Genomic DNA, 26,421 nt, shown 5'->3' with positions numbered 1-26,421 from the left:
CGTCCTCGTCGAACAAAATGACATTTTAAGATGAATGGCTTATTATTTTGAGGTGAAACAAGACCACCTAATTATTAGCTTTTTGTCATCAACGTCATCTAGTGGGCCAGATATACAGTAACTGGCGACGGGTCAATTTTGGCCCATGGGCCGGATGTTCTCGGACCCTGGTGTAAAGCCTAGTAGTATTTTGCCACATTATTAAAAAATAAATAAATAAAAATGAAGCATACCTCTTGTGTGAATCTATTTTAATAACAATAAATGTTGCAATACTTCATTAAAAATATAGTAAAACTTTAAAATGCACATTCAAAGCTCATATGAACCATGATTTTAAAAAGTAGCACATTTGCAGTCAGTTACGAAAGCCTTTGATGGTCGTAGGTGCTTGGAACCACACATATTCCCTACAGTCCACTATTTCTGTGCTTTCGTTCCCGAAACTGACCAGATCCGTACAGAGGGCAATCATTTGTTTTTTGACAGAAGTTGGTACTTTAAATTTGAGTTTAGGGTGGAACCAACCTACCCCGCAGTCCCTGTGGGCCAGTGCCAAGACTGTGGTGGGCATTAAATGGGCTGGTCTACTATCAGACAAAAGGTCAGCTACAAAAAGTGTGCGGAAGAGTTGTGTTAAACATGACGATACCCGTAGGCATTGATCGCCACTTCCCAATTGCAGGGCATCCAGGTTGATCTCGTATATCTCTTTGGGGAGGATGAGTGAGCCACCCATGAGCAGCAGAACTCGTGGTACCTTACTAAGGGAGAAAAGCACCTCCAGCTGATGCAGAACCTCCTCCAGGTCCTGGAGTGTCTTCTGACACTTACGTCGGTTTGCATCTGCTAAATTGACTTGCCTCCCACAAACAACATCTTTATCCTAAGAAGAAGAAACAAACAGAAGAAGTGTATGAAGATAAACCAGAACAAAAATATACTGCGCATCTATGATGAGATTCTTTGCGATTGGATTGGATATTCACTTTTGAGTCTTGCCATTTCTTCTGGGAGTACACTAGTTGGTCATAGGTCATGGGGAGTTGTTGCCTCTGATACAAAATACACTTGAGGATTTCGCTGACAAAGCGGCAGCAGCCTTCCTGAGTCACGGTTCCCGGGAAGAACACGCTGACAATTCCGTCCTCCTTGGCCCTTCTCACCATCTCTGCGTCACTCTCAGCTGCTGTGTTCAACTGTTGTTTACCGGCTGTCACGCTGCAGTCTCGCTCTTGCTTGTCTTCTGTCAACACAAGCAGTAAATAGATGAACAATGGACAAAGATTGTTAGATGGTGAATAACATTTCCTGAACCAAGGCAGTGTTATCAGTGAACAATGGCTAGGAGTAACAAAGTACAAATACAACATTTATTGTACTTGAGTAGATGTTATAATTGGATAATTTAGCATTTTTGTTATTTAGTTCACATTAGAAAACAATATGGAAAAAGGTTTTGCTCAGCAAATGTATGGAACTGTGACCCCCCCCCCCTTCTCAGTAGTATCACAATGTAAGTTAACAGTGAAGCGTAATTTATTTTAAGATTACATATGATATTATTTTTCACATTTGTGCTTTTTCAGAGTCTACATCTTTAGTTTTACTCAAGTGCAGGAGTTGAGTCAGTGCTTATGCTGTCTACCCCCAACCCCAATATATCTGTACTTTAAGTAGATTTTAAATACTTGCACCACCTCTGTTCGTCAATGTACAGGGTTAATTAATTTAACATGAAACGAGTCAAAATTATAATATAATTAAAATGACACAAAAACGTAACACAATGTCAAACGCTATATACTGCGGTGTAGATCGACGAAAAAGATAAATAAATACAGTATGATGAGGAAGTAGAAGTACCGGTGTTGTTGCTAGACTAATTTCCGCAAAATCAGCACTTACCAAGCAAGTTGCTTGAAGACACGGTGATGTTATCATTATTTTCGGCGCTGTTAACACGATCCTGGCTTGCTCTTAACTCGTGTTCTGAACTTTTTGACTCTTTTTCGCCCACTACCGTTTTACGATCAGCCTCGCCGACAATTTCTTGCGAAAATCCGTGTGAATATGAATCGTCCGGAACATTCTGTACTCTTGGCGCTACAGTCACTTCCACTTCATCAAACTGTTTTGTAGACGGGGACGGGTTCTTCATTATTCCGTTGTCCTTGTCGCTTGCGATGGTGTTTTTAATAGTTTTTTTTCCTCTCGTTTTTTAAAACTCGAACCCTGTGCTGTAGTTTTAAATGTCGCCGCCGAGTGACGGACTGCCTACCGCAAGGCATCATGGGAGACGTGGCCCTTGGCTGCGTTCAAATGCAGACGGACCATGATGATTTACAAGACTCCGCATTTTCCTGTAAAAAAAAACTAAAAGACTCCTATCCAACTTTTATATACACATTGTAATAAGAACAATAAATATAATAAAATAACAATAAAAGGTATCTTCAAAAATAGCCTTTGGAAACACCCTACTTTTATTTTTTGTACATATATACATTTTAAAACAGAACTATAATGCTTACATGTTCAAAGTGCCTTTCAGAGTACATTAGCTATTAAAAAAGTGAGGCTTATCCTGGTAACTGCATGTTAAAATATAACAAAGCTACATTTCAAAACTGGCCAAAATATGGCCACAATAATCCACTTAGTGCAACAGTCGTGCTTTTTAGGAAATTAAGCTTGTGGAAATATGCAACCGTAACAGTTTTAACAGTCTGTATGTTACAAAAATACCATGGTAGGTCTGAATTTCCTCTGAATATATATTTGTTTATTGGACCATCAATGTTTAAATCTGTGCTTGTAAATGGCGCCCTCCACTGGAGAAAAGGTGCAAGTCCTTAAAAGGTATGGGTCAAGACAGTTCACAGGTGTATTAATTGTCAGTGGATCTTCTCACACGGTCTTATTACCGACGCTCACGTTCAACGTGGAAGGTTGCAGCTTTTTTTCTCCGAGATGGCCTCAGTGCGTGTTGCAGTTCGAGTCCGTCCACTTAACAAACGGTAAAACAAAACCAACTATACTTAATTAATTTATTTACTCACAAAACACTCTTTTTTTACTTCTCCACAGAGAAGAGCGATTATCATCCAAGGTGGTGACTCGTTTGGAAGGAAACACCATATATTTGTGTAAGGTAGGTAGGGTGTTTTTTTGTTGTTTGTTTTATCAGCAATGTGCTGTGAGCGCGATTATTGAAAAATAATGGGTGCTCTTGAAATTCTTCAGCCATCATCGATTCGAGGGGACGATAAGAACACAAAGATATTTACTTACGATTTCTCATATGACTCAAGTTACAAAAGTCCCTCATTTGCATCACAGGAAAAGGTATTTTTGTGTGCGTGTGTTTGCACATTTTGCTGTTTTGCTTGTAAATGTTAATGAGTCTTAAAAGTTATTTGTTTGGTTAAAACAATCTAATCTATATATTTTTTTGGTGTTTTAGATATTCAATGATCTGGGGTATGATGTTTTAAAAGCTGCATTTGAAGGTTTCAATGCCTGTGTTTTTGCCTACGGCCAAACTGGATCAGGCAAATCCTACACCATGATGGGTCATGCGGTAAGGTTTCCAGATTTCCCAACACGTTTAAGTTTTGAATCCATGCATAATGTATGAGATTCTTGCTATGGTGATAAGGTACAGCTTATCAGCAGAAAAAAAAACAAAGTGAATCTGCCAATTTAGTTTTTAGCCAGAACAGTGCAAGTTTCTTATGTCAGGAGGGTGAGTGTTCCAGAGGCTCAATGACTGTTAACCCCATTCTGTTCAAATGAACAGTTCATAGAAGAGGGGGTTAATGAGGATTTTAAAATACTCATTAGTATTGCTGGAGGACATCAGTAAGGCACTGAGTAGTCTGTTTTATGGTCACATGTATGCTGGAGCATGTCCCAGCTGACCATGAGCAAAAGGTGGTTTACACCCTGGTCCATATGATAGTTAATTAGGAGCCAATGAAGCTGCTGAAGGTCAGGTGTGATGACTAATTGAGTGGGTCCTGGGGTAAAACTTCGGGACTAGTTTTTGTGTGTGCATGTTTTACACCAGAAATGACCTGCAATAGTCAAGGCTAAAAGACTAAGGCTAGGGGATCACCAACATAAACAAGGACGTTTAGATCCTGATTCACCCCTTTTTTGACCAAAGGCCCAATTACGTGAAGGCATGACACAAGAACAAAGGGAGTGAAATGAGTGCAGCCAGAGATACAGTTGCAAAAAGTATGTGAACCATATGGAGGTGTCAAAGCAATAGACATTCTGCTTAATCAAACAATTCTGGTTTTACTGGCTGCATCATTAACTAGTGGCATCCAAACTATGACCAAGGGCCATTTGTGGCCCGCAGTCTTTTCTCTAGCGGCCGTTACAGGCATTTAAAAAAACGTCAACAACCTTTTGACATGGCCTGAAACCCATTTGTGTGTGTGTGTGTGTTGAAAAAGTGGTATGCACTTGACAATACATTTGGACTTTGAGTGTTTCATGATATGAACTAATTATCTCTCTTTGTATTGCCTTGTGAATTAAGATATTTGTTTCAGAAGCAAAAAAGTTTCCTCCACTTTATCCATCCTCTATGTACAGTAAAGGCCTGATTTGTGAACATCACTTTAAGTAGATCATCATGTAAACACTGCTTTGTAAAATGTGATCTTATTACTGCGCTTGATTTTGATTCTGAATGTGGACATCTGCTGAAGGCAGGGGTGGATCTATTCTAATGGGATATAGAGCTGTGGGCCCCCCTAAATTCACCTACAACAGCCGTTATAAATAATTGCCCCCCCCCCCCCCCACACACACACACAAATAACTATGATACATAATTGCTTGCTTGGTTTTAGTTTGTTTTAAGAAAGTTGGACAATGTCAAAGTTGCCCTTGCAGCATTTGATATCTCTGTATAAGTTTGGATATTCCTGATGTAAACATTCATGCTTGTGATTCATGCAATGACTTAAGTAAGACCTAATTAGAACTGTGCGACTTCAACTAATCCAGGTGTATCAGAGATCCTGGAGGAATGTGCTACCAGGACAGTTTGGGTGCTGTGGAGGAGCCATAAAAAAAGACAAATGACTGAAAATTAAACAACTCTTTAAACCACGGTCCACTCTTGGAACACATCAGCCATTCACCTAATAGACTCCTCCTGTCACAATATAATCAGCACTGAGGAGCTTACACTGCCAAACATTTTAGTAGTGCTTAACTAGCGTGAACGCAATGCTGACACATTTCTACATTGGAAAGTAACCTCATCAGACCTCTTCTTTTCTCTTCATTTGTCTGTTTTCCTGCACTAATCAGAAAACGTGATGAGTGCAGCAGCGCGTAGCTTTTCCATTTCCCACCTTGCACTCAAATGTAAATTTCACTCTACCAAGGGGCAAATGGATGTCTACCAGGATGGCATCACTGCTCTTTTCAACATACTTGATAATTAGTAATTACATAAAACGTCCTTAATGCTCACTATCAGCTGCTGTGTAATTAAAACAAGGGATCAAGAAATTGCTTTAACGCTTCAGTAACATTTTGCAGTAGTAGTTCCACCGCTTGCCGCTTTTTGTCAACAGCAACACATACACTCACATGTAGAGAATACAACATCAATACAGTTTTTAGTGTTGTAAACATTTGTTTTGTTTTATTTGCCAGGAAGAAAAAGGTTTAATCCCACGGATCTGCGAAGGTTTGTTCTCCAAAATATCAGAGAGAAGCATGAACAATTTGGTGTCATTTCATACAGAGGTCAGGTAAGGGATCATGTTTATTATTTTTTAAGTAGAAGTCAACCCCCCAAAAGTTTATTTTTAAACTACTTGTTTTATATGCCCCGCTAGTCTAAATACGGTATTGTAATTAATAATGTGTTTGTGGAATATGATTTTTTTTTTTTAATCCATCATTGGGTGTGGCCATTGTGCCTTTTTGCTGCCGACTAAAAATTGCAGTTACTCGGCCATTGACAATGACCAATCATGGCTCACCCGTTTTCTGAAGCTGAACCATGATTGGTTGATACCTTAGCCTTGATCAACTGATGTCATTTTCAGTCAACAGCAAGTGGCAACATGGATAAAAAGGGGTGGATTTTGATGCTTAACTTGTATTCCATAAACACAATATTAATCAGCATGTCATGTTTATTCTAATGGGGGCATATACAACATATTATTGTAAGGAAAAATTGACTTTCACAAATTAAACGGATACAGAATATTGTTTCCAGTGATGCAAAAAGGAGAACAGCAATGAAGAAATATGTGACCAGTCACGTTTTCTTTATCAATTTGTCGTGTTGGATATCATCAGTACAGTAATACCTATACATTTGTGTATATAGTCGTCCCTCAAAAATTTAGGTTCGTATTTTTTTTTAAACACTGTTCCTAATCTCCAAATATAGATCTCAAACCTGCAAACAGCCTCCCCTCAAAACTAACCTCAGTTGCATTATTACATGGCCTCTATTAATCATTCACCACACTAATGAAGTTAACTACAATATTCTGAAAGTCAATGCCTCCTTTGTAACAAAAAAAAAGGTTGCTCCACTTTACACCTTACTACCTGCTGCTTACCCTCAGATTGCACCTTGCCCTACTTCATGCCTCCTTTTTCCTCACAAAGAAAGAACTTGCAAAACAAGCAATTTCTTCTGTGCCCCCCTCCGGTTTACCAGATCTCCTCCTCCTTGTATTGAGGAAATTCAAGTGTATTCACATTTTGGCGCTTGCAGTGCATTTGTAGCCCCACAACTGTATTTTCATTTGCTTGCCTTCTTTAGTGTTAGCTTTTTAGATAACTTTATATTGACTGAAAAAAATGCTTACATTTTAATATTGTTTGTTCTTTAATAGGCTCTGCTTGCTTCAGTTCCCTCATATGCGTTGTCAAAAATGGTGCCATATGTAGCTGGCTTTGTATAAATAGGGGAACAACATAAGTTCTTGCAAACCCAAATTAATCTGAAATTTGAACTTTTTTTGTCTGGTCAAGACAGTCAGAACACTGTTGTAATTAATTCTGGAAAATCTCTAACTCTTCGGCTTGTTTTAGAATTCAACACTCTTCATCTATTGCAGTCTTCATTATGTTGAGCCAAAACTTGCATGGCAGACAGTATGCTTCTTTAGCAAGAGTGTCTTCCTAAATAACTTTGCTTTAAATCCTGCTAATCATTTATTGTGACAGTCTTGTTTGGATGCAACCTATTTGGACAGTTTTTGATATAGCTACCTAGATTTTATTATTTATTTACTAAAAGGTTAAAATCTTATTTGAACAAAGAATTGCTATGGCTCTTGTGTCAAGCCAACATTTGTCTGGGCCATAGAAAACAAATTCAATGTTTTTTATTATTATTTATTTTTTTTAATTTTTTACTGTATATTGTCACATCTCAAATCAGGTTTGAGCAGAGTGAACGTCTGGTACCTCTGGAGAAACATTACTTAATTGGTTCTAGAAGTTTGCTCTGTTTCACAAGTGACTTTTTTTTTTTTTTATAAGGCTTTTTGATGGTGTGCGCTCTTACTGTTTGGTGTTGTCATTCGCAAACTGAACTTACACTAAAACCCTTTTGGACTTTGTACACCAGCTTTATGGAAATCTACAATGAACGTGTGAATGACCTTCTTAAAAAGAAGACTGTAGTCATGGAGGGTGGAGGATTAAGAGTGAGAGAGCACCCGAGGGATGGACCTTACGTTGAGAGTAAGAGATTTTCACCCCCCACTGACACACATACACTTTCTTCTAATATCCCACTCTCCTGAGTTGACATAAATATGGTAATTTCTTAAAACATGTAAACTTCTTCTGTGCTTAGATCTGTCCAAGCATTTGGTCCACAGCTACGGCAGCATGGAAGCGTTGATAGCTGCTGGCAACGCCAACCGTATCACTGCAAGCACAGGGATGAATGACTCCAGCAGCCGCTCGCATGCGATCTTCACCATCAGATTCACTCAGGTGGGGTGTGGTATACATGAGTGCACTGTATTAAGTTGGAGTACATTTTGAAGTCCTCTTGAATTTTTGGGAGGTTGATAAAGGCCATTGTGTCTCAGGAGTTCTAATTAACCTGATTCTCTGTTGGTGTCCTGAACTTTTTCAGTAACTTCAAAAGCCCACCCAGCCCCCCTATTCATTGTAATTTGCTCTTTTGCTGCTATGTGCTGGAGTATGCCTTTTCTTTTTCACAGACCTGGTTTGATGCAGAGTTGCCACGTGAGATGGTGAGTAAGATCCACCTGGTCGACTTGGCTGGCAGTGAGAGGGCCGACACCACGCAGACTTCGGGCATCAGATTAAAGGAGGGCGCCAATATCAACAAATCCCTCGTCACCCTGGGCAATGTTATCTCAGCTCTGGGTAAATGGCACTAAAAACAGGATTTAAGCCTACTGACACCATGTTGGCTATTGTGCCAAAAGGAACATAAATGGGAAAGTGACAGTTAAAGGGGATGCCTACCCAAAATTTTCTTTACAATGTTCTATGCATCCACACTAGTTTAAATTTGGCATTTTGGTTGATGTTGTGGAATATTTATCAGGCAAAAAAAATCCACTTTCTTTTATTAATCCCAGGGTGGCCATTTTTCCACTTGCTTTCGACTGAAAATGACATCACAGTTGCTCAGGTAACGACCAATCTCGACTGGCCTGTTCTGAAATTGGTCATGTGATGTTCGCAAGCTGTCGCGATTGGTTACCCGAGCCAACTGTGATGTCATTTTAATTATTTTTAATATTTATTAATCAGAATACTGTTCAGATTAGTATATATTAATAATTATTTTGGGGTGACATTCCCTTTTCAGCACAAAATTATTCACAACCAAGTTAATTTAGTGAAAGTGAATTTTAATTTGAGGGTTGGCTTACTTTTATTTTTACTTCCTGAGGACTGATTAGAAATTATTTTAGTTTTTAATATATGCGCTTGTGACCTTCCAGCCGAGCTCAGTGTAGGACAACCGACAACAAAAAAGATGACCTTCATCCCTTACAGAGACTCGGTTCTTACATGGCTGCTTAAAGACAGTCTTGGTGGAAACTCGAAGACTACTATGATTGCAAGTATGTACTGTATACACAAATCTACACTTGAACCAGGTAATCTTCTTTGTTCATGCTTTATATTATATCACTCATCTGTGCTTTTCTCTACGATAACCCTTTGTTGCAGCCATTTCCCCCGCTAGCGTGAACTATGGGGAGACCCTGAGCACATTGCGTTATGCCAACCGGGCTCGAAACATCGTGAACACCCCCACAGTGAACGAAGACAGCAGTGTCCAGTTGATCCGGGATCTACAGGCAGAAGTTGCCAGGCTGAAAAGTCTGCTAGAAACCAAACAGGTTCTGTATTGTTGCTGTCATGCAATATTGGCAGGTGTTTTTGCAGAGTTCATTACCATGGACATATATTTATTTACAGGTTTCTCGCAGTCTGTCTTCCTCACTGAGAGTAGAAGAGGAGTTGCATCAAAACGAGGAAAAGGTCAGTATACTATGCATTAATAATAATAGTTATAATATAGTTAGACAGTTAACTGAACAGTTTTAGGGTGCTTATTTAACTTTTGCAATCCTTTCCATTTTTGCAGGTTTATACTCTAACCAAAGAGTGGACTTGCAAATGGGAGGAGACTCGTGGTATTCTGCAGGTATAGCAGGTGTTACATTTTGTCACAAGTTTTTCCTGTTCAATGGAAGTTTATTTTAATTTTCTGAACAATTGTTTTAGTAACATTTTTTTTTCATCCTTTCAATACCTACTAGAATCCTTGTTCCCTTCTGCCTAGTCAAGATGGAAGCAGTTTTGACACTTGTGCTTGCAGTAAAGTCATATCACCAGTTGGTGTCCCCACAGCTCCTATAAACATCCAGATATGTTGCAAAGTGTATAGTCGGGAGGGAGAGAGAAAAACAGAGTCAACCTGGCATGAAATATAACTTTGCATCTATTAAGATTTAAATGGCACCCAAACGCTGAGTTGTTGAAATACTCCTCAGGTGAGTGTGACAGTGTTTGGAAGTCTGGCAAAGAGGAACCAAAATGACATGCACTCTGCTGCAACCCAATATTGCTTCTGAGGCTGTGAGCTTGCAAAACCCTAAGGTTCTAGGGGGAGAAAAAGAGCACAGTTCAGTGACTGCTGAACAATTTTCGTCTGAATGTTTTCCCAACATCCCAAATCAAACCAAATGCCATCATTTTGGGCCTCATCATAGTTAGCCAAGTAGCCATTATGCATAAAAGGGATCGTGCCTGTCATGAGAATCAGGGGGTTGATTTATTGTCCAATAATACATGCTAGATTATATACTTTGAGTATTGAGCAGGTTTCCTCACACCTACACTAGTGATATTTCTCAAAATGTCTCGAAATATATTTAATATTCCAAGATTATGTTAAGCAATTTATTGGGTACATGGTTACATTTTTGGGTCAATGTATGTTGATTTAGCATATCTTTAAGTGGCTATTAATAATATCCATGCCTAAATGCCAGTGTTACCGTATGTTGCGGTATTAGTATTCTATGCTCGAAGTTGGTTAAAAGAGAACAATTGGAGGTGCTTGGCAGTCTCTTATTCAAAACAATGGTACTGGAACTCATTAGCAGCTGCCATTGCTCCTAATGACAAAATTTTGATTATTGGCATATGGCACTTTAATCTTGTACTGGTGGGCATGCAATATTAATGAACTGTCTTTTGTCTTAATATATTTTAGAGGTAATTTGACTAAAGAAAATGGGCATTATAGCTGTTTTCATTCCTGTGGCATCTGGGCGAAAATCCACTGTACTGGTGAACAGCAGGCGCTTTAGTGATGCCAAAATTCAAATCATTTTAACAACTTTTTGTATTTGACATTTGTCTCCCAGTAGTAGTACATTTGCATTTTGTCTGGGGGAAAAAATTAGAAGTGGGATTCTGTCATCGAATACTTTTGCAGACAATGGAGGTGGGGTCGGTACTTAATTTAGAGAAGTGGAATATCTGCATCCTCACTCGGCACTCATCTATACCAGGGGTCACCTACCATTTTTTTTTATTTTTAAATGTAAGTGCCACATCTTGGGTAAATTGATGCAAAGGGCTATGTTTGGTACACACTTCTGAAATAGCAAATGTGCTCAAATCACTTTTACTAATGTTATTAGTAAATACTAATTTATGTCAACATAAAATCTGTCACAATAATTAGATAACAAATCAATATAAATATGCAGCACTTAAAAAAAAAAAAATACATATAAAAATCTATGGCGGTGTTTCAATTTTCAAATGGACACTTCTACAACATCTTGAGGAAAATCACAATGTCCCATCATTTGTAAAGCATTTTTCAACAGGCCTGTAGGCTACCTGTTGCTCGTGGACAGGTGACCCCTGCTCTATACAAAAATAAAACCCCTAAACATTTCCGTCACATGCTTTGTAATTTAAATGCTTTTCACACATTTTTAAAAAATTTATTCTATTGCTGAAATTCAATTAAGGCCATTGAGACAAGTGAACCAAGAGCTGTGGGTATGTTGTGTTTTCATATTTAAAATCTGACTCTGATTATGAATCGTCAGCTTCCCAGATGCATATGGGGAGGAGAAAATTATTAAACGGATCCGGAGCCGTCTCTTACCAGAATTGAAAGTGTAAATAAGAACAGGAAAAATACTGACACTACATATTTGAATATTTGTTTTGCGTACTCCGCTAAAGCTGAAATTTGCATATCACAATCAACTTTGCAAAACACGAAGAGTAGTAGTATTAATTTAGTATTATTGCATTTTTGTGCAATTTGTTATAAATACAGTTTAAAATGGTAAATTGTGGCTGTGGTGTTGCATTAAAAACTAATTGTAATTTTTAGGGTGTGCCAGATATTTTCTTTTTCAGTAGAATCAATATTTACATGTAGTAATGCTTGACAAATGCATGTATTTTTCTCTGCTGGAAATTTCTGCTCAGCTGGCATGTTGCTCCAGGTGACATAACTGATGGTTATTAAGAATGATTAGTTGGGTGATTGGAAATCATATTGGTGAACTAGATGGAAATGTCAAAATGCTCAGAGGAAAATAAAATACCATTTTGCTGATAGTGTTTAATGGAAGTCAATGTTCCTTTAGCCAGTGTCTTCATGAATTACAATCTGTTCACCAGCTGCCTCAAGTGAAAAGCAGATTTTATTTTCTTTGGTCAACATGACACACTGACTGTGTGCCCATCTGAAATGCGGCGTTCACTACCACGTATGTGCATGTGAGGGGACTCTAAGAGCATTTTATCTGTTCCTGATGTCAGAGGAATGTGACACAGTGCATTAATCTGACAGGCCTCTCCCAACTTCTAATGAAGTCTGTGAAGAATCCCTTTTAATTAACAGGCCCCGGTCGATACCTCTCCTGCTTCATTAGGGGGCTGGTGAGGAGGATTTCTTCAATCTCTCAACTGCCACTGAGTGAGGCGGAGGTTGTGGACATGCTTCTTGTCACCATCCAATCCATGCCAAAGTGAGGAGGAGAAAGGCGTTTATAGAATGGTGGATATACAGTTCCCCATATGCAAGATTTTCTACTCTACCTCTTGGGAGGTACTCCTGATAATCCATAGCAATCAGAGGTGTTAGTCCAGCATTTTAAAAGGCGCATACCTCTTTGAGGAGCCCTGGGAGGGACATTATTGGCCGTGAACACTTGTCTAGGGGTAAATTTCTCTTTTATGGCTCAATTCAGTGTGGCCTTTGAACCCAGTGAGTCATCCAAGGCTAAACGCTTCATTTCTTGTCAATTGAGTTGGAAATTACTTTCTGTACTCTGAACAGTAAATCGCTTAAAGGGGAAGTCAACATAATTTTTTGTTCTTTGCAATGGCTCACCAGTTTTCTGAAACTTAGCCTTGATTGGTTGTTACCTGAGCAACTGCGATGTCATTTCCAGTGAACAGCAAGTGACAAAATGGCCGCCCCCTGAGATGGATACAAATAGGTGGATTTTGATACTTTTTTCCTAGTCCACAAACTCAATATTAATCAGAATGCCGTGTTTAGACTAGTGCGGCACATACTATGGTAAAGAACATTTTTGTTGACTTTGCCTTTAAGGGGCAACTTTGTAATCCTACATTAACTTTGGAGGATCCACTGTTGTATGACTGCCTTTTTTCCTTCTATAGCTATCTATCTCTCTCTTTTCTTTAGATACATTCTTAATGATGTGGAATAAGTTTGTTGTACAATCTTACGAACGTTAAAAGCGACATATCCTTGAATGTTACGCATCACCGGTGGCAATGGTGCATTATACAATGTGTGTGTGTGGCTGCTGGCGCTGCGTCTTTTTGGCTCGGCGAACACAATGTACAGTTTGACTCTCGCCATGGTAATCTAAATGATTTATTGCGCCTCTTTCCCCGTCAGCCACTCGACTGCTTCATAGCAACACATGGCCCAAATACGGCTCTTCTGCTCGGCCTTCAGGCAAGGAAGAGCAGTCATAAAGAATTTAGTTGTCTGCTGCTTGTCATTAAATGTCTGTCAGCTTTTTTTTTCCTTTTATTATTGTGTGCCATTTCGACTACAGGCTATTGAGATGGTCTCTGTCCTTCTCAGGATAATCTTTTGTGTCCCATAGGAGGAGGCGGTGGCTCTTAAGAAGGAAGGAAGCGCATTGGTTTTGGACTGCCAGTTCCCCCATCTGATCAGCATTGATGAAGACTTGCTGAGCACTGGCGTCGTTCTATATTATTTGAAAGTGAATGAAGCGTTTCATCTTTGCATTTTCTGTTAATCGCTCTTTAGAATTGTAGTAGAACAAAACACACCTTACAATATTGTCTCCTGATTAATCACCACTGTAGGAAGGCAGAACCACGATAAACACAAACAAAGCATCTTGCCGTTTGAATTTTGGTGAGTCAGGGTTACTAAATTATAGAGCCCATTGTTGCATCATCTGTTGATTTACTGGCTCTGAAATGCATTGTTGACATGTTTTTGTTTCTCATAGAAGATGGTGATTCTGGGCTCGGCAGTGAACATTGTGCGTTTGAGAACCACGCGGGGACTGTGACGCTCATCCCTCAGGAGGGTGCAGTGTGTTCAATCAATGGCACTGTGGTAACTCATCCCTGTCAGCTGACTCAGGGTAAGTTTGCCTCATATTCTCTCGGAGAGTGAAATGAAAGGAAAGAGCTTGTTCCCATATTTGGTTATTAAGCCGTTTCAATTGATGAAATCCATGTTGTCCTTGGCTCTTGCAGCATCACATTTTTGCAGCTTTTAAAATGGATAGTTTCTATTCATAAACATTTCCAAGGGTGAGAGGCCAACAAAGCCCTAGGCTGTTTTTCCTTAATTGGCAGATGGAGTTGATAGAGGCCCACAGGTCGAAGTGGTAGCTGAGCATTACTCTTTCAAAGGAGAGAGTCAAACATTGTTGAGACTCTTAACCTCTTTTGTCCAAACAGGCACTGCTTGCTGGGCCTTGGAGCCCTTGCGGCTTTCTGCCTGCTCTTCATCTGGGCTTGGCTTTCTGAGATAACAACTCAACAGTGCGGCACAGCCTTTTGCCAGCCGCCTTTTTATAACCATTTCAGCTTTTCCCATATCCCCTTCACAAACAGCTGTATCTGAGGGCGTTTTCTTCAACAAATGTTTGTAATTTTCTGTCTAACAGCAGCTGGAATCTATCAGAGGGTCCTTTGTCACTTGTCTAAGTAATTTGTAGTTGCAAGATTAGAAATTGCCGGAGCCAGCATTGAGGCGGAGATTGCATGGCAAGGCCTTGAGAAAATCTCTGGCTGTGATTGCATGAATCTGAGCCTGATGTATACACTCCAATATCACTTCAATTTGATCACTTTTTGAGGATTACCAAGCCGTCCTTGACCGTTTTTTACTCTGGTAGATCATCCCGTGGTTTAGATCGCTGCCATTCACGTTGGAAATTGCTTTCTTCGTAGCAAGTCATTCCCTTTTGCTCATTTGAGGAAATGTAGGCCAGCTCCCGTTTTATGCCAGCAGGTTTTTAGTGAAGACACTTCAATGTGTTGAAACATTGACAGGAAGGTTTCTAACGGCCAAGTCTGGGGTTCTTTAGTAACTTTTCATGAATTATGGATGATGTTCTGACACATCATTACTCTTGGTGGGAAATGTTGTGAAGAGCCTCAAATCTTTAATTGCTGCACCTGTCTTAGTAGGGCTTGCATGATTAATTCCAAATATTTGGAGCTTGCAGGTAACTTGGTAATTTTCCACTCTCTTATTAACTCCTTTTTCTTCAGGTTCCATCATACACCTTGGAAGAAGAACCACATTGCGCTTTAACCACCCAACTGAAGCCGCCAATCTCAGAGAGAAACAGCAGGTGAGGGCAGAGTCTGGCCACAGCAGAAATACTGTCTGTGGTAGAATGAGTAGTTGCTGAACTTCTTTCAATAACTTTATCATATGCATGAACTTAGAACATTTAAAATAGAATGTTTTTATACGTTTTTTTTAAGTTAAGTGTCCCAAAGACTTAAGTTTTTTTTTATGCTAGAGCATACAGAAGTTGAAGAAATGGTAGTCATTACACACTGCCAGCAGGTGGCAGCAGAGCAAAAGAAATCAACCAGGGGCCGTGTGGAAAAATAGCTCATTACTCGCATTTCTAAATAGATTTGTGAATAATGATGAAACTTGGCTGTATTCCAATGCTAATTGCTGCGAAACGGATTGAAATATACTTTTTCTCCCCCTGATGAAAGAAGAGACGCTCATCTTTCTGTTGGTAGGTTCCAGGTTTTTATAGGGTTAGAACACAATATTCTGTGAGCCTTGCAAAATCCAGTAAAACAGCCGGGAGTGAAGGGGATTGCTTCTGTGAAAATGACTGGGAGTGAATGAGTTAATTGCCTTATCCATTTTTACTAAGCAACAGAAATATTTTCTATTTTCATTCCAGTCTTGTCTCCTTCTATTCTCTGCAGAGTGTGCTGATATCGATGATCACATTGTCGCCAAAATCGAAATCTTACAATTTGTCCAAGGTGACACTTGGTCTTCCAAGGTAAGATTTGAGGCAGATGCATACAAAAGACTCTTGACTCCTTGTGAAAGGTCCAGTTAAAACCTGGTTCCTAACTCTCTATCTTGATGTGCAAAATATGTCATTGCAAAATCAAAGCCATAAATCATGGCAGTGTTTCTGTGACAAGTGTGAACATGCAAATTGGCATGTTACCCCCAAGTATTTCAAGCTGTGCCAGTGCAAATCACAGCTGGTCTACATAGCTGAGAGGCTGTCCCAGGCTGGCTTCTGTAGTAGTTCAGTCGGTTATGAACTGCCACGACCCCACATTTATGAAATACTTGACTTATTGCACTTTAAGACAATTTATAATATTTACGTTATTAAATTAGAATTACGAAAATATTTGTCTCATCCTTGCTAATGTCAATGTTTGTGTAACACTTAAGTGATTCTAAAATGTTATTTTATTTCATTAATATACTAAATCATTTCACCAGTTACTGCCTCCGCAAAATTTACTTTGGCATTTAATATTTGTACAGTTTTTATAATGTCCTTGACATGTAAAAATAATTGATGTTCCATAATTAATCAATATTGGATTGAAGTAAATCAAATCTGGAAAAATCTAATCGAACTGAACTCTTGTGAATCGAAATGTAATCGATACCCAGCCCTACTTGCAAAGTACAGTTGAGGGTGCTTGGGGAAGGGATTGCATTGTCACTGTGGTTTTGGAAGAGTATAAACCTAACGTAGCCTTACTCCTATTATTGTTATTTTTTAAAGATTGCTATCAGTCAGATTACACCTGTTTGTTCATTATAACGGAAGCTTTCTGTTTTGCAATTGACATGCTCTATAGCTCACTCACCTCATCTTGGAATGGAAAGTAATTCAGCTTGGGACTTAATTTAAGATAGAAAGGCAAATTAACTCTCCCTCTCCCCACTTGTAGTAGCGTTGTTGAAAGTAGATTGGGGCTCATGTTTTCTATTCCTCAATATCAACAGTTATGGTGGTTTAGTTTTCCTGAAAGTATTAGAACAATGAGTACCAATAGCCATAGGTTGCAGTAGAGGCTGCCTTTTTTTTTTCTTCTTTTTTTCTCCAGGATTCCCGTGGGATGGGAGTGAACTTTACCTTTAATCACAGGATTGGGAAGGGACAGGAAAAAATGTCACCTTCATGGGAGCGGGATTAATTCAATATCCGTTCGGGGAAAAATTTGGACAGATAAACACACTTGTGCAGCCATTTGTATTTTCCTTTTCATACGCTATTTTTATTTTTTAGATGATGCCGTTGACCTCCATAATGGGAGTGGTATAGGAGTGGGACAGAACAGTATTTATTTTTTAAATTATTTTCCAGGACTGGGACCAGACGGGATTTTTGCTTGTGGGATGGGACGGGAGTGAACATCCCGCGATAGCCTCTAAGATAGAATGTATTTAATAAGCAAGCACTTGTGTACTAGGTAACGCACGTTGGACAAGTCAACCAATGAAAAACGACATCAGCTAATGACAAACATTTTTAGAGCTAGAAAGAGACTGCAAAACGCTTCCTGATATCAACAACCTTAGAATGGCACAATAAATGTTTCATAATCTGTTTGACCTTTTAGAATAACAGTGCACTTTTCTCCCTGTTCTTTAAGCGTCAAAGAATGTAATCTGTTTCGAGAGGTTGCTCTTGTCTCATCAAAATGATCTAGTGCGTTTTGGTTCTGAAAGTGGAGATAGCAGCTAATAAATACTGTGTAGGGCCCCATAGGTGTCAAACTCTGGTCCTCGAGGGCCGGAGTCCTGCAGGTTTTGGATGTTTCCCTTCAACACAGCTGATATATGATCAGCTCATCAGCAAGCTCTGCATAAACCTGATAATGATCCTGCTGATTGGAATCAGCTTGTGTTGGAAGAGGGAAACCTCCAAAGACTGCAGGACTGCGGCCCTCGAGGACCGGAGTTTGACACCTCTGGTGTTGGCCCTATATATAATTGCCTAGCATGTCTTTAGCTCTTAAAGGTGAAGGATGCTAGTGGCCCTTCATTTTTTAAATTTTTCTCTGTATGCTGCCCTAGACACCTCCGCTCTATGCTGTAAGAATTCAGTAGCTACTAATTTGATACATATTTAGTCAACATTCCATCATTTTTCAAATTGTTAAACTCAAAAGCATTAGGGTTTCTCTAATCTTTTTATTTTTAATTAATGTGAAGATTGTGTTGACCCTGCAATCCTGAACAAGATAAGGGTTATTGAAAGATGTCAATGGATTGATTGTTTTGGCAAAGCATGACTTTACTTACTAGAGATTCTGAAACTTTAACAGTATGGTTGCTCTCTCTACCTGTAAAACTTTTCACTCTACTGATTTCTAATATACTTTTGCTTATTTGACTATATTGAAAAGTAACAAGCAATTTAGTTATTTGGGAAAATACAAATGATTGCTTTGAGATGCAACATGGCTATTTCAAAACATGAAGCAGAAAAGGGCTACTATGATTATGAGTCAGAGCTCGGTCCTGTGCTTTTGATCTTAGCAGCGCAGCCCATATCAAGACCAGCGTCAACTACCGATGGCACTGCTGTTCAACTTTTACTATGATTACCCACTCAGTATCCAAATGCAGGCTTGAACTTTTTGTTCACTCTTATTTAACCAGGAAAAATATGTATATGTACCAGCGCTAGTACAAACTCTGACACCAACTTATGATGTTGGGTATAAAAAAAATATAGATGATTCAGTTTATCATGGCTTTTGTACAGGTCATGAAATCAATTGCATTGCTTGTCACTGCTGAATATTTACTAACTGTATAGTCTTCAAGGTAAGTAATGCAGGCAGTAATTGTAAATTTCCTATTTTCACAAATTCACACTAAAATGGCCACCATAAGCAAGATGTGATGTTTTAAACCTGTTTTTTTTCCTTAAATAAATACTTTGTAAACAGCAGCATATATATTTATGCAATGTTGGTTCTTCCCAAGGAGTGAACTTTTGAGCCCAACCTCAAGGTGTTGTGCTTTTGACGCTAGTACACAAATTTTGAATTTGATTGCAACAAATTTGCTCATCGATTCACAGCAAAATTACTATAAATTCATCATGTGATTGATCTGAAGCACATTTATTCCACTACGATATTTAAATCTCAACATGCACAAATTATTATTATTATTATTTTTTTCCACAGCTGGTAAGATGGCTCCAATCTTATCCAGCCATTTGCTCAGTGCTTTTCGCCAACCAATGCTGCTTTATTTAAAGTGGAGTCCAGGCTTGTTGCAACCCTATCTTTAACCTTTAACTGATTTTAATTGTATAAATGGAAATCCCTTGCAGCATTGGCAATGAGATATTGTTGCATTGTGTATGTGTCCCTTTTCTTCTGTTCTGATCTTTAACTTTATCCATTTTAGTGAGCTCGATCTACCTACTTCAAAGACTGTGGAGGCTGAACTCGTGACCCGCTATTCCACCTTTGCGGAAGCAGATCGTTTCACAACGACTGTAAGTATGTGTTTGTTTGTTTTTTTAAACTACAGCAGTTATGCACTTTAAAGATCAATTTTGTGAGCAAAGATAAACTGTCTGTAGTATTGATAATGCCGATCCACTCTGTGGGCCACCATACAGAGGCATAACATTTTCTCAAAGCATCTTCAGACTATGTCAATGTGTATACCTTTATTACATTCTCCCTCATAGCTTAAATTAAATTACGTATTTTAAAAACTAAATGTAGGGATGTTTGATACCACTTTTTTTCAGACCAATAACAGTATGAGTACTCAACTTATGAGTCGTTACTGATAGAAGTGCCAATACCACTAGTACTTTTGGTACATAAAATCCCCACCCACCCAAAATAAGCGGTTTAGATGATAGCTGGAAAGATAATAAAAATAAAAGACCTATACATCCCAATTTAGCATTTTTCCTTGACATTGCATAACATTTTTCTAATTTCTAATCGTATCGGTGACCGCTGCAAATACAGATACCTTGAAATAAGGCCTGATACCAATACCTGTTATCAGTACTCAGCAATTCCTATAAAAATATATAGAAGGAAGGCATGTAAAATGTATTCTAATGTAATAGTAAGCAAATTGATTGTAGTTGGCATAAAAGAAATGCGAAACATCTCTGTTTTCTTTTTATCCACCGGCACCATATAAAATAGAAAATACCTGGAAAAAGTCCCGTCCCTCACACAAGTTTGGATTTGGATGGCGGCACACAACAGAATGGGGTAAGCACCAGGGGTGACCTGGAGCCGGAGATAGTTCTGTGTCATAAATCACGGCCGGAGCTGATGTCTGAGCACCCTTGGAGGGAAGCCGGGAATGCTGCTGAAGTATCAAGTTATACAAGAGCGCAAGTGTGGTCAGGGGATGGCAGCCTCCAGCAGACAAGTGTCCTGGGCCTAGGTGATGGATGTGTCATGAAGCCAGAGGGGAATGCTAACGAGATCCAAGGTGTTGTGGCTCATTGCGGCAAGGGGAGACCTGGCTCTGGTGGGAGCTCATTAGGCGACACGTCTCACCTTCAGCATACAGTCGAAACTAGCTTCACGTCTGTCCCCCAACAAACCAACACTCATCTTAAGGAAGATGCTTGTAGCAGTCCATCAGAGGACACCGTCTTAAAGGGACAGTTGACCCTTAGAGGCATAAATGAATGTGGATTTTTGGAGGAGTCTGGAAGACAGGTTGCAGTTCAAAAATCAAGACTGAGTGCCTTGGTCAAGCGAGTGAGTTGGATTGCTCGGCATTTCCTTTGGAGCTCATCCACGCTCGTGCAGCCGTTTGAAGAGGAAAGAAAAAAGCATTTTGTCACTTACTGGTTCAATCATCTCATTTCTCTAGTGAGTGAAAGCAAGGTCATGTCTGTAATTGATAGCCAAATCCTCTCCCTAGTCAAAAGCAGTTATGCCTTTTCATGTTTCAAGACTAGTGGTATTTATTCAATGGTCAAAGAGCTCCCATTGGTGCAGAAAGTCCAGATGGAAATAATGGAACACCTTTGGGCCAGTTATCAACAAACCGCACCAGTCATGTCTGATACAAAGATTATCAAAGCAGATTGGAACCCGGATGGCCAATGGGACAAAATGAGTGCTGAGATGTTCCCAATGAATGAGACAATTACCCTTATGTCCACGGACGAGGATCAGACATTAGATGACTCCGCCACTGTGCAAAGAAATGAGATTAAAAGTTGTTTTCTACCAATAATAGATTTTCCTGCTGCCCTTGCGAACCTGCAAAATCTCTCATATAAACACCTAAAAAAATCTCTCCTGTCAGTCCTGCCCAGCACAGTGCCGTTGCCCCAAAATATCGTAGCTCTCTTTGGGTTAAATGTAGCTAAAGTTGGTCAACCTGAACCCTGTCCTGCTCTCCTGGTCCTCTTGGAAACCGGTCTTTACACGCTGACTGCAGAATCTGAGCAGCTGATATTGTTCCACCAACTCCCCTTCTTGCATTTGAAGGAGATGCAGATCAATTTTTCAGGCCACGGCTTGCGTTTGATGGGAGCAACGCACGAAAGCATCCTGGGTGTGTACACTCACAGTCAGACGCTTACCCAAGAGGTGTGCTCGGCCATACTCGAAGTCGTAAGCCCCGAGGACAGCCAGGTCTCTCAGCACCTGCTGTTTAATGGTGACTCGATGACATTTGGGAACAGGTTATCATTGGACTCACAGGCATGTGTGCCTGATCTTCTGCTGGATGCTGGTCTGAGATTGTGCTGCCAGTTTCAGAAGAGTCTTGCCGTCCTGATTTATCTTCTTTATTGCAACATGGAAGAAGGAACATCAGCTACCCTTGGTGATATGCACATCTTATTCTATACAAGCGTGAAAGTCTGCTTAAGCTCCAGTAGCTGCATTGAAACTGTGACTCAGCTGTTACTTACCGAAACGCACATCGGTCTGGTGCAGGAAGATGTTGTCTTTTATCCAGCCCCACGCTCGCTCACCATAAGGCCCTGCCATCATCAATTCCGCAACTTGACTCTTCGTCGCCGCGCCGATGTGCGCTGCATGTTGTTACATGATGAAGACGAGCGCGGAGTTGTCGGTCTGGATCTAATCTTTGCAAACATGAGGGCCAGAGGTCACCCTGAAAGTGTGGCCAAAGGAGCCGCCCCGCCTGCGCTTGCTTCAAATTCATCTCCACATGCGGAGGTGTGGAAATTAACTTTCACTTGCTCCGCTGAGGCAGCATGCCTGATTAATTATTTGTCAAATGTCTGATCAACAACTGGCAGACAGTAATGAGCTGCTCAGCTTGAAGACGTGGAAAATTAGCAACCAGTCCAAATAACTGCTAATGCTACACCCAAGTTTGATGTCTGATTTTATTCTTTCCATTAAATTGACGTTTTATATCACATGGCTTTAGCAATTAGAATTTTTAAAGCCCGCATTTTGTTCTTCCCTCAGTTTTACCTCGCTTGTTTTACCAGATTACACAGTGGTGAGTGATTTATTTGAAATGCGTGAATGTTCAATTCATTTGATAGTATTTATAATTAGATTTTTAATAATTTCAAATACATGTTTGTCATTTACTTGTCAAATTATTGATCCTGAATGTTTATGTACAAATTTTAATGTTTGTTTGCAAATAAATACAAAACCTACACATGTGGAGTTTATTTCCAGTTAGACTGCTGTGTCCCACTTGATCCTATTCAAATTTGATGACATTTATTGACACTCTAAATTTAACTGGACCTATCATAAGGATTCTACCAGTATCTTTCTTTTGTTTAGATTTAGTGCTACATTTACGTTTTAAAAAAATCTTAAAGGAGACTAATAACAAATTTGCGGCCAAAAACGTATAGATATGTTCCATTGTAAATGTTTTAAGTGTCCCAAAGACTCATGATTTTTTTTTTTAATGCTAGAGCATACAGAAGGCAATTACATAAACGGCCAGCAGGTGGCAACCAGAGCAAAGGCGATCAACCAGGGTCATGTTGAAAAAAAAAAAACCTCAATAACTCACAATTCTAAAAAGATTTGTGAATAATGATGAAACTTTGCTATATTCTAATGCTAATGGCTGCAAAATGGAAACGGATAGAAATATACCTTTTTTCTAATGAAAGAAGACTCTTTAAACTTTCTTTAGGTAGGTTCCATGTTTTTAGAGCAATAGAATACAATATTCCGTGGGTCTTGCAAAATCAGTCAAAATCCAATAAAACAGCCGGGAGTGAAGGGGATTGCTTCTGTGAAAATGGCTGGGAGTAAATTGGTTAAAAACAGTTCCCAAATGCTTTAAAGAGACGTGATGGAAATTTTACTTTAATGGCGTTGAATACAAAGCTGGCTATTTGGTGTGCCTGCCCCATTCATCAAGCACAGCAAATCTAATTTACATATTTCAAAAAATGTGCCTCAGTGAGCCAGAGTCCATCTGCTGGATAAAACAAACATTCATGCGCTAACGCCAATATACCGAAGTTACTTTTAAAATGAAGTAATCAGTAAAGGTACTTTTGTGTGGAACTGTGGCAAATAACTCTTTTCTTATTCACAATTGTCTATGGTCAGAGGCAAATAGTCTCTCCCTTGACGGGCCCAATCCAGTTTAGGCAATGTAGTGCAATAAACCCTCGTTTGCTCCAGCATCAAAGATGCGTCAGATTTGTACATCTACTGTATATAAAAACATGAAAAGCATTTTTCTGACAGCGGCCTTTTTTAAATTCTATTTTATTTATTTTTTATAAGCATCCAGATGGTCTGTTGATAGAGCAGACTAGTGTGTCAAACACTAGTAAACTCAGTATTCACGCTTTAACTAGTGACTGATTCATAGTGGCGTTTAGTTACATTATGAGCTGCATGTAGGTCACCATGACGCTCTTTTAAATCAGAGCTGAAGACGTTACTCTTAGTTTTTGGTCTGCAAATACTTTGAGCGCCTTTCATTCTCCTTTTAATTGCATTTACGCCATTTTAACTTTTATGTTGAGCACTCTATATATAAACCTGTCTTTCATGACGGCCTTTTACAGCCAGCCAGTACAAGATTGATACAAAAAGGTGCTAAAAAAACAACAACTTTTCCTCACTTAGTTTTCTATTTAAGATCAAGGACTGACTCTTTTCTACTTTAAATCAGACATTACTAATCCGATATTCAAGTGGAGTTCATCGACGGGTTTGTGTGTTAGGGAGTCGTTGCGACTTCTTGCTGGGCTCCCACTGGTGAAAAGGAAGCGTTTGCTTTTGCACAGACCGCCGATCCAGCTCCTATCCACTGGTGGGCACCGACTTTCTAATCACACCTTGTGACTGTGGGTTCTCTGGTCCGAAGACATGCCATCATTGACAGCCCGTAATAGGATCATTTGTTTACCATCTACTTTGGAAGCATGTGAACGTGACCCAGACGGTTCTCTCACTGCTTAGCTGTTGATGAGATAAATCTTTTTGAGCCAATCTTAATCTTTCTGCCTGCCTGCCGTGGCCAAAGCGATTTAATGATTTCGTTTTTCAGCAGAGGAGTTGAAAACTCTCCTAAAGCCATTTGCTTGTTTAGAAATGGGTTCATTTAAATATTTGGACTACAGCTAGTTTTCCCGTGATTTTTTGCTCCACTGATGACTCTAAATGTGACATCATTGAAGTAGTAGCCAACAAGTCGACTCTCCGACAAGCCCTACCAATGTGGTCTATGTTCTGACAAGACGATGTGCTGGTTTATCCTCGCTGTGGATTGTTAAATCACCGTGCCGCTGTCACTTTTATTGCCGCAGTGAATCTCCACGAGTGGGCTGCATAATCTGGTACCCTGACTATACTGGTTGCTCTCTCATGAAGCTCCCCTGTTGTGTTTTATGCATGTGGCTTTTTGTTTGATGTCATGCTGTTGAATTATGTAGTGCTATATTAGCACCAATAACTTCTGAATTGTGGCATCCCTGCGCAGCTTAAAGCAGTTTATATAAACTAAGCTCTTTGGTGGATAAACATGCATGGAGATTATTTTCCTGTATTTGGTTGCATGTTAAGACAAGTCTGTGGAAGAGCCCTGACTGTTTTACTCTGACTACACCGATCAGCTTTTTATTTTATTTTATTATCTTCCCTTTTATAGTAGAGTGTGCGGACCCTGCACACTCCACAGTTTCTTTGGGGAGGGGCGGAGCTTTTCTTATCCCATTTGAAGTCATGTCTTCGTTTGTCAACTGTGGCTGTCGCGTTAAGATCGTGCACGTACTACGAGCCTGACACAGATGCTGCAGTTACGCTTTGGGCCAGAGGTGGCAGTCGCGAGTAAAAAAAGTGACAAACTGCACAAAGATCCTTTAAGGTTGCTCAATAGCATTTTTTTTTTAATTGTAGGATGATGGTGTTTCTAAAAGTATTGATTTCCTCCACTAAAGGCCATACAATATTCTATGCATAACAATTGTAACTTTTAGGTATTATTTGTAGCACGTTATGATTTTGTGGTTACAAAAAGCAAATTTACATATTCAAATTTTACCCTTTGCTTAATCAACTTACCTCAGTTCATCTTTGAACATATTAAAGTTCACAATTGAAAACTTATTGATGTGGGAAAACATAATAGATGACACTATTATTTTTTTACAATGAGACATCCAAAACGATACCTCATCTGGCTTCTCTCAATGCAAATGAGCAATAGCTGTACTCAGAGCCTGTACCTTAACAATTTAGTGTAAAGTACTCTGAATCTTAATTCTTTATCTCACAAATGTATTTGTTTCAAACGTTGTGGTAAATGTTTGTTGCAGTTTCAGCATGACTGTTTAGCCAAGTTAGCAAAGGTATATAATGTCCCTCTCCTCCACATCCGTTCACCTTAAAATGAGCTTGAAACTTTGTACCTCTTTTGACATTTATTTTAGCCAAATATCTTACTGGTGTCCTTTGATTTCACTTTCATCTTTGAGCTTCCGTCCAATAAAAAGATGAACTTGTTTATACTGCCATTTTCTTATTGGGCTTCATGTTTCCCTGCACAAGCCAAAGAGACATTTACCACCACGGATGTGACAGATTTGGATAACTCAAGTGCAACGTTGGTTTTATAACGGACTTCCTTTTAGCTAGTGTCTGGAGCTGTAAATATTCACCTCCACCAAGTGCATAAGCAAGACTCTCTCTTTTCAGCCCATCCCATGGTTAGTTTTTGTGGTAGTTAGCAGGTACACACTCTGTGTTGATTACGCAAACAATCCTGCTCTGCTCTCCAATGTATGCCCCCCTGTAGTTCTATTGTCATTTGTTGTTTGAGAAATTGGAATCAGGAAAAACATTCAACCG

General features: G+C 39.4%; 2 protein-coding genes across 3 annotated transcripts; one reads left to right on the top strand and one right to left on the bottom strand.

Annotated features, from left to right (window-relative positions):
- Positions 1 to 236: 236 nt before the first annotated feature.
- mad2l1bp (MAD2L1 binding protein) lies at positions 237 to 2,314 on the bottom strand. Its single transcript, XM_077582870.1, has 3 exons — positions 1,909 to 2,314; positions 990 to 1,246; positions 237 to 886 (listed from the first exon to the last, which is right to left on the bottom strand). Exons 1-3 carry the CDS (start codon positions 2,159 to 2,161, stop codon positions 359 to 361), a joined length of 1,038 nt encoding a protein of 345 aa, XP_077438996.1. The 5' UTR covers positions 2,162 to 2,314; the 3' UTR covers positions 237 to 358.
- A 562-nt stretch (positions 2,315 to 2,876) lies between these two features.
- On the top strand, positions 2,877 to 22,750 carry kif16bb (kinesin family member 16Bb). 2 transcript variants are annotated; one of them, XM_077581898.1, is made up of 19 exons: positions 2,877 to 3,020; positions 3,091 to 3,154; positions 3,247 to 3,348; positions 3,467 to 3,583; positions 5,689 to 5,786; positions 7,634 to 7,749; positions 7,865 to 8,007; positions 8,241 to 8,409; positions 8,997 to 9,119; positions 9,229 to 9,401; positions 9,481 to 9,543; positions 9,650 to 9,709; positions 13,692 to 13,811; positions 13,918 to 13,969; positions 14,070 to 14,204; positions 15,346 to 15,428; positions 16,033 to 16,112; positions 19,514 to 19,604; positions 20,281 to 22,750. In XM_077581898.1, the coding sequence occupies exons 1-19, from the start codon at positions 2,974 to 2,976 to the stop codon at positions 22,357 to 22,359; spliced, it is 3,915 nt and encodes a 1,304-aa protein (XP_077438024.1). In that variant the 5' UTR covers positions 2,877 to 2,973; the 3' UTR covers positions 22,360 to 22,750. The 2 variants fall into 2 exon arrangements, with proteins under 2 accessions (XP_077438024.1, XP_077438023.1); XM_077581897.1 differs by having other exon boundaries at positions 14,067 to 14,204.
- Positions 22,751 to 26,421: the final 3,671 nt, after the last annotated feature.

Source organism: Vanacampus margaritifer, chromosome 12, assembly GCF_051991255.1.
Source record: "Vanacampus margaritifer isolate UIUO_Vmar chromosome 12, RoL_Vmar_1.0, whole genome shotgun sequence".
Lineage (NCBI taxonomy): Eukaryota > Metazoa > Chordata > Actinopteri > Syngnathiformes > Syngnathidae > Vanacampus > Vanacampus margaritifer.
This window is presented reverse-complemented; position numbering and strand designations above follow the sequence as displayed.

What these genes read in the sequence shown, in the direction of transcription:
- kif16bb (XM_077581897.1), top strand. Translation starts at nt 2,974, where the DNA reads ATGGCCTCAGTGCGTGTTGCAGTTCGAGTCCGTCCACTTAACAAACG. An exon ending in CAATGTTATCTCAGCTCTGG is followed by an intron (nt 8,410 to 8,996) that starts GTAAATGGCACT and finishes GTGACCTTCCAG; the next exon opens with CCGAGCTCAGTGTAGGACAA. An exon ending in TCGTTCTATATTATTTGAAA is followed by an intron (nt 13,812 to 13,917) that starts GTGAATGAAGCG and finishes TCACCACTGTAG; the next exon opens with GAAGGCAGAACCACGATAAA.
- mad2l1bp (XM_077582870.1), bottom strand. Translation starts at nt 2,161, where the DNA reads ATGAAGAACCCGTCCCCGTCTACAAAACAGTTTGATGAAGTGGAAGTG. An exon ending in GTCTTCAAGCAACTTGCTTG is followed by an intron (nt 1,247 to 1,908) that starts GTAAGTGCTGAT and finishes TTGTGTTGACAG; the next exon opens with AAGACAAGCAAGAGCGAGAC. An exon ending in AGAAATGGCAAGACTCAAAA is followed by an intron (nt 887 to 989) that starts GTGAATATCCAA and finishes TCTTCTTCTTAG; the next exon opens with GATAAAGATGTTGTTTGTGG.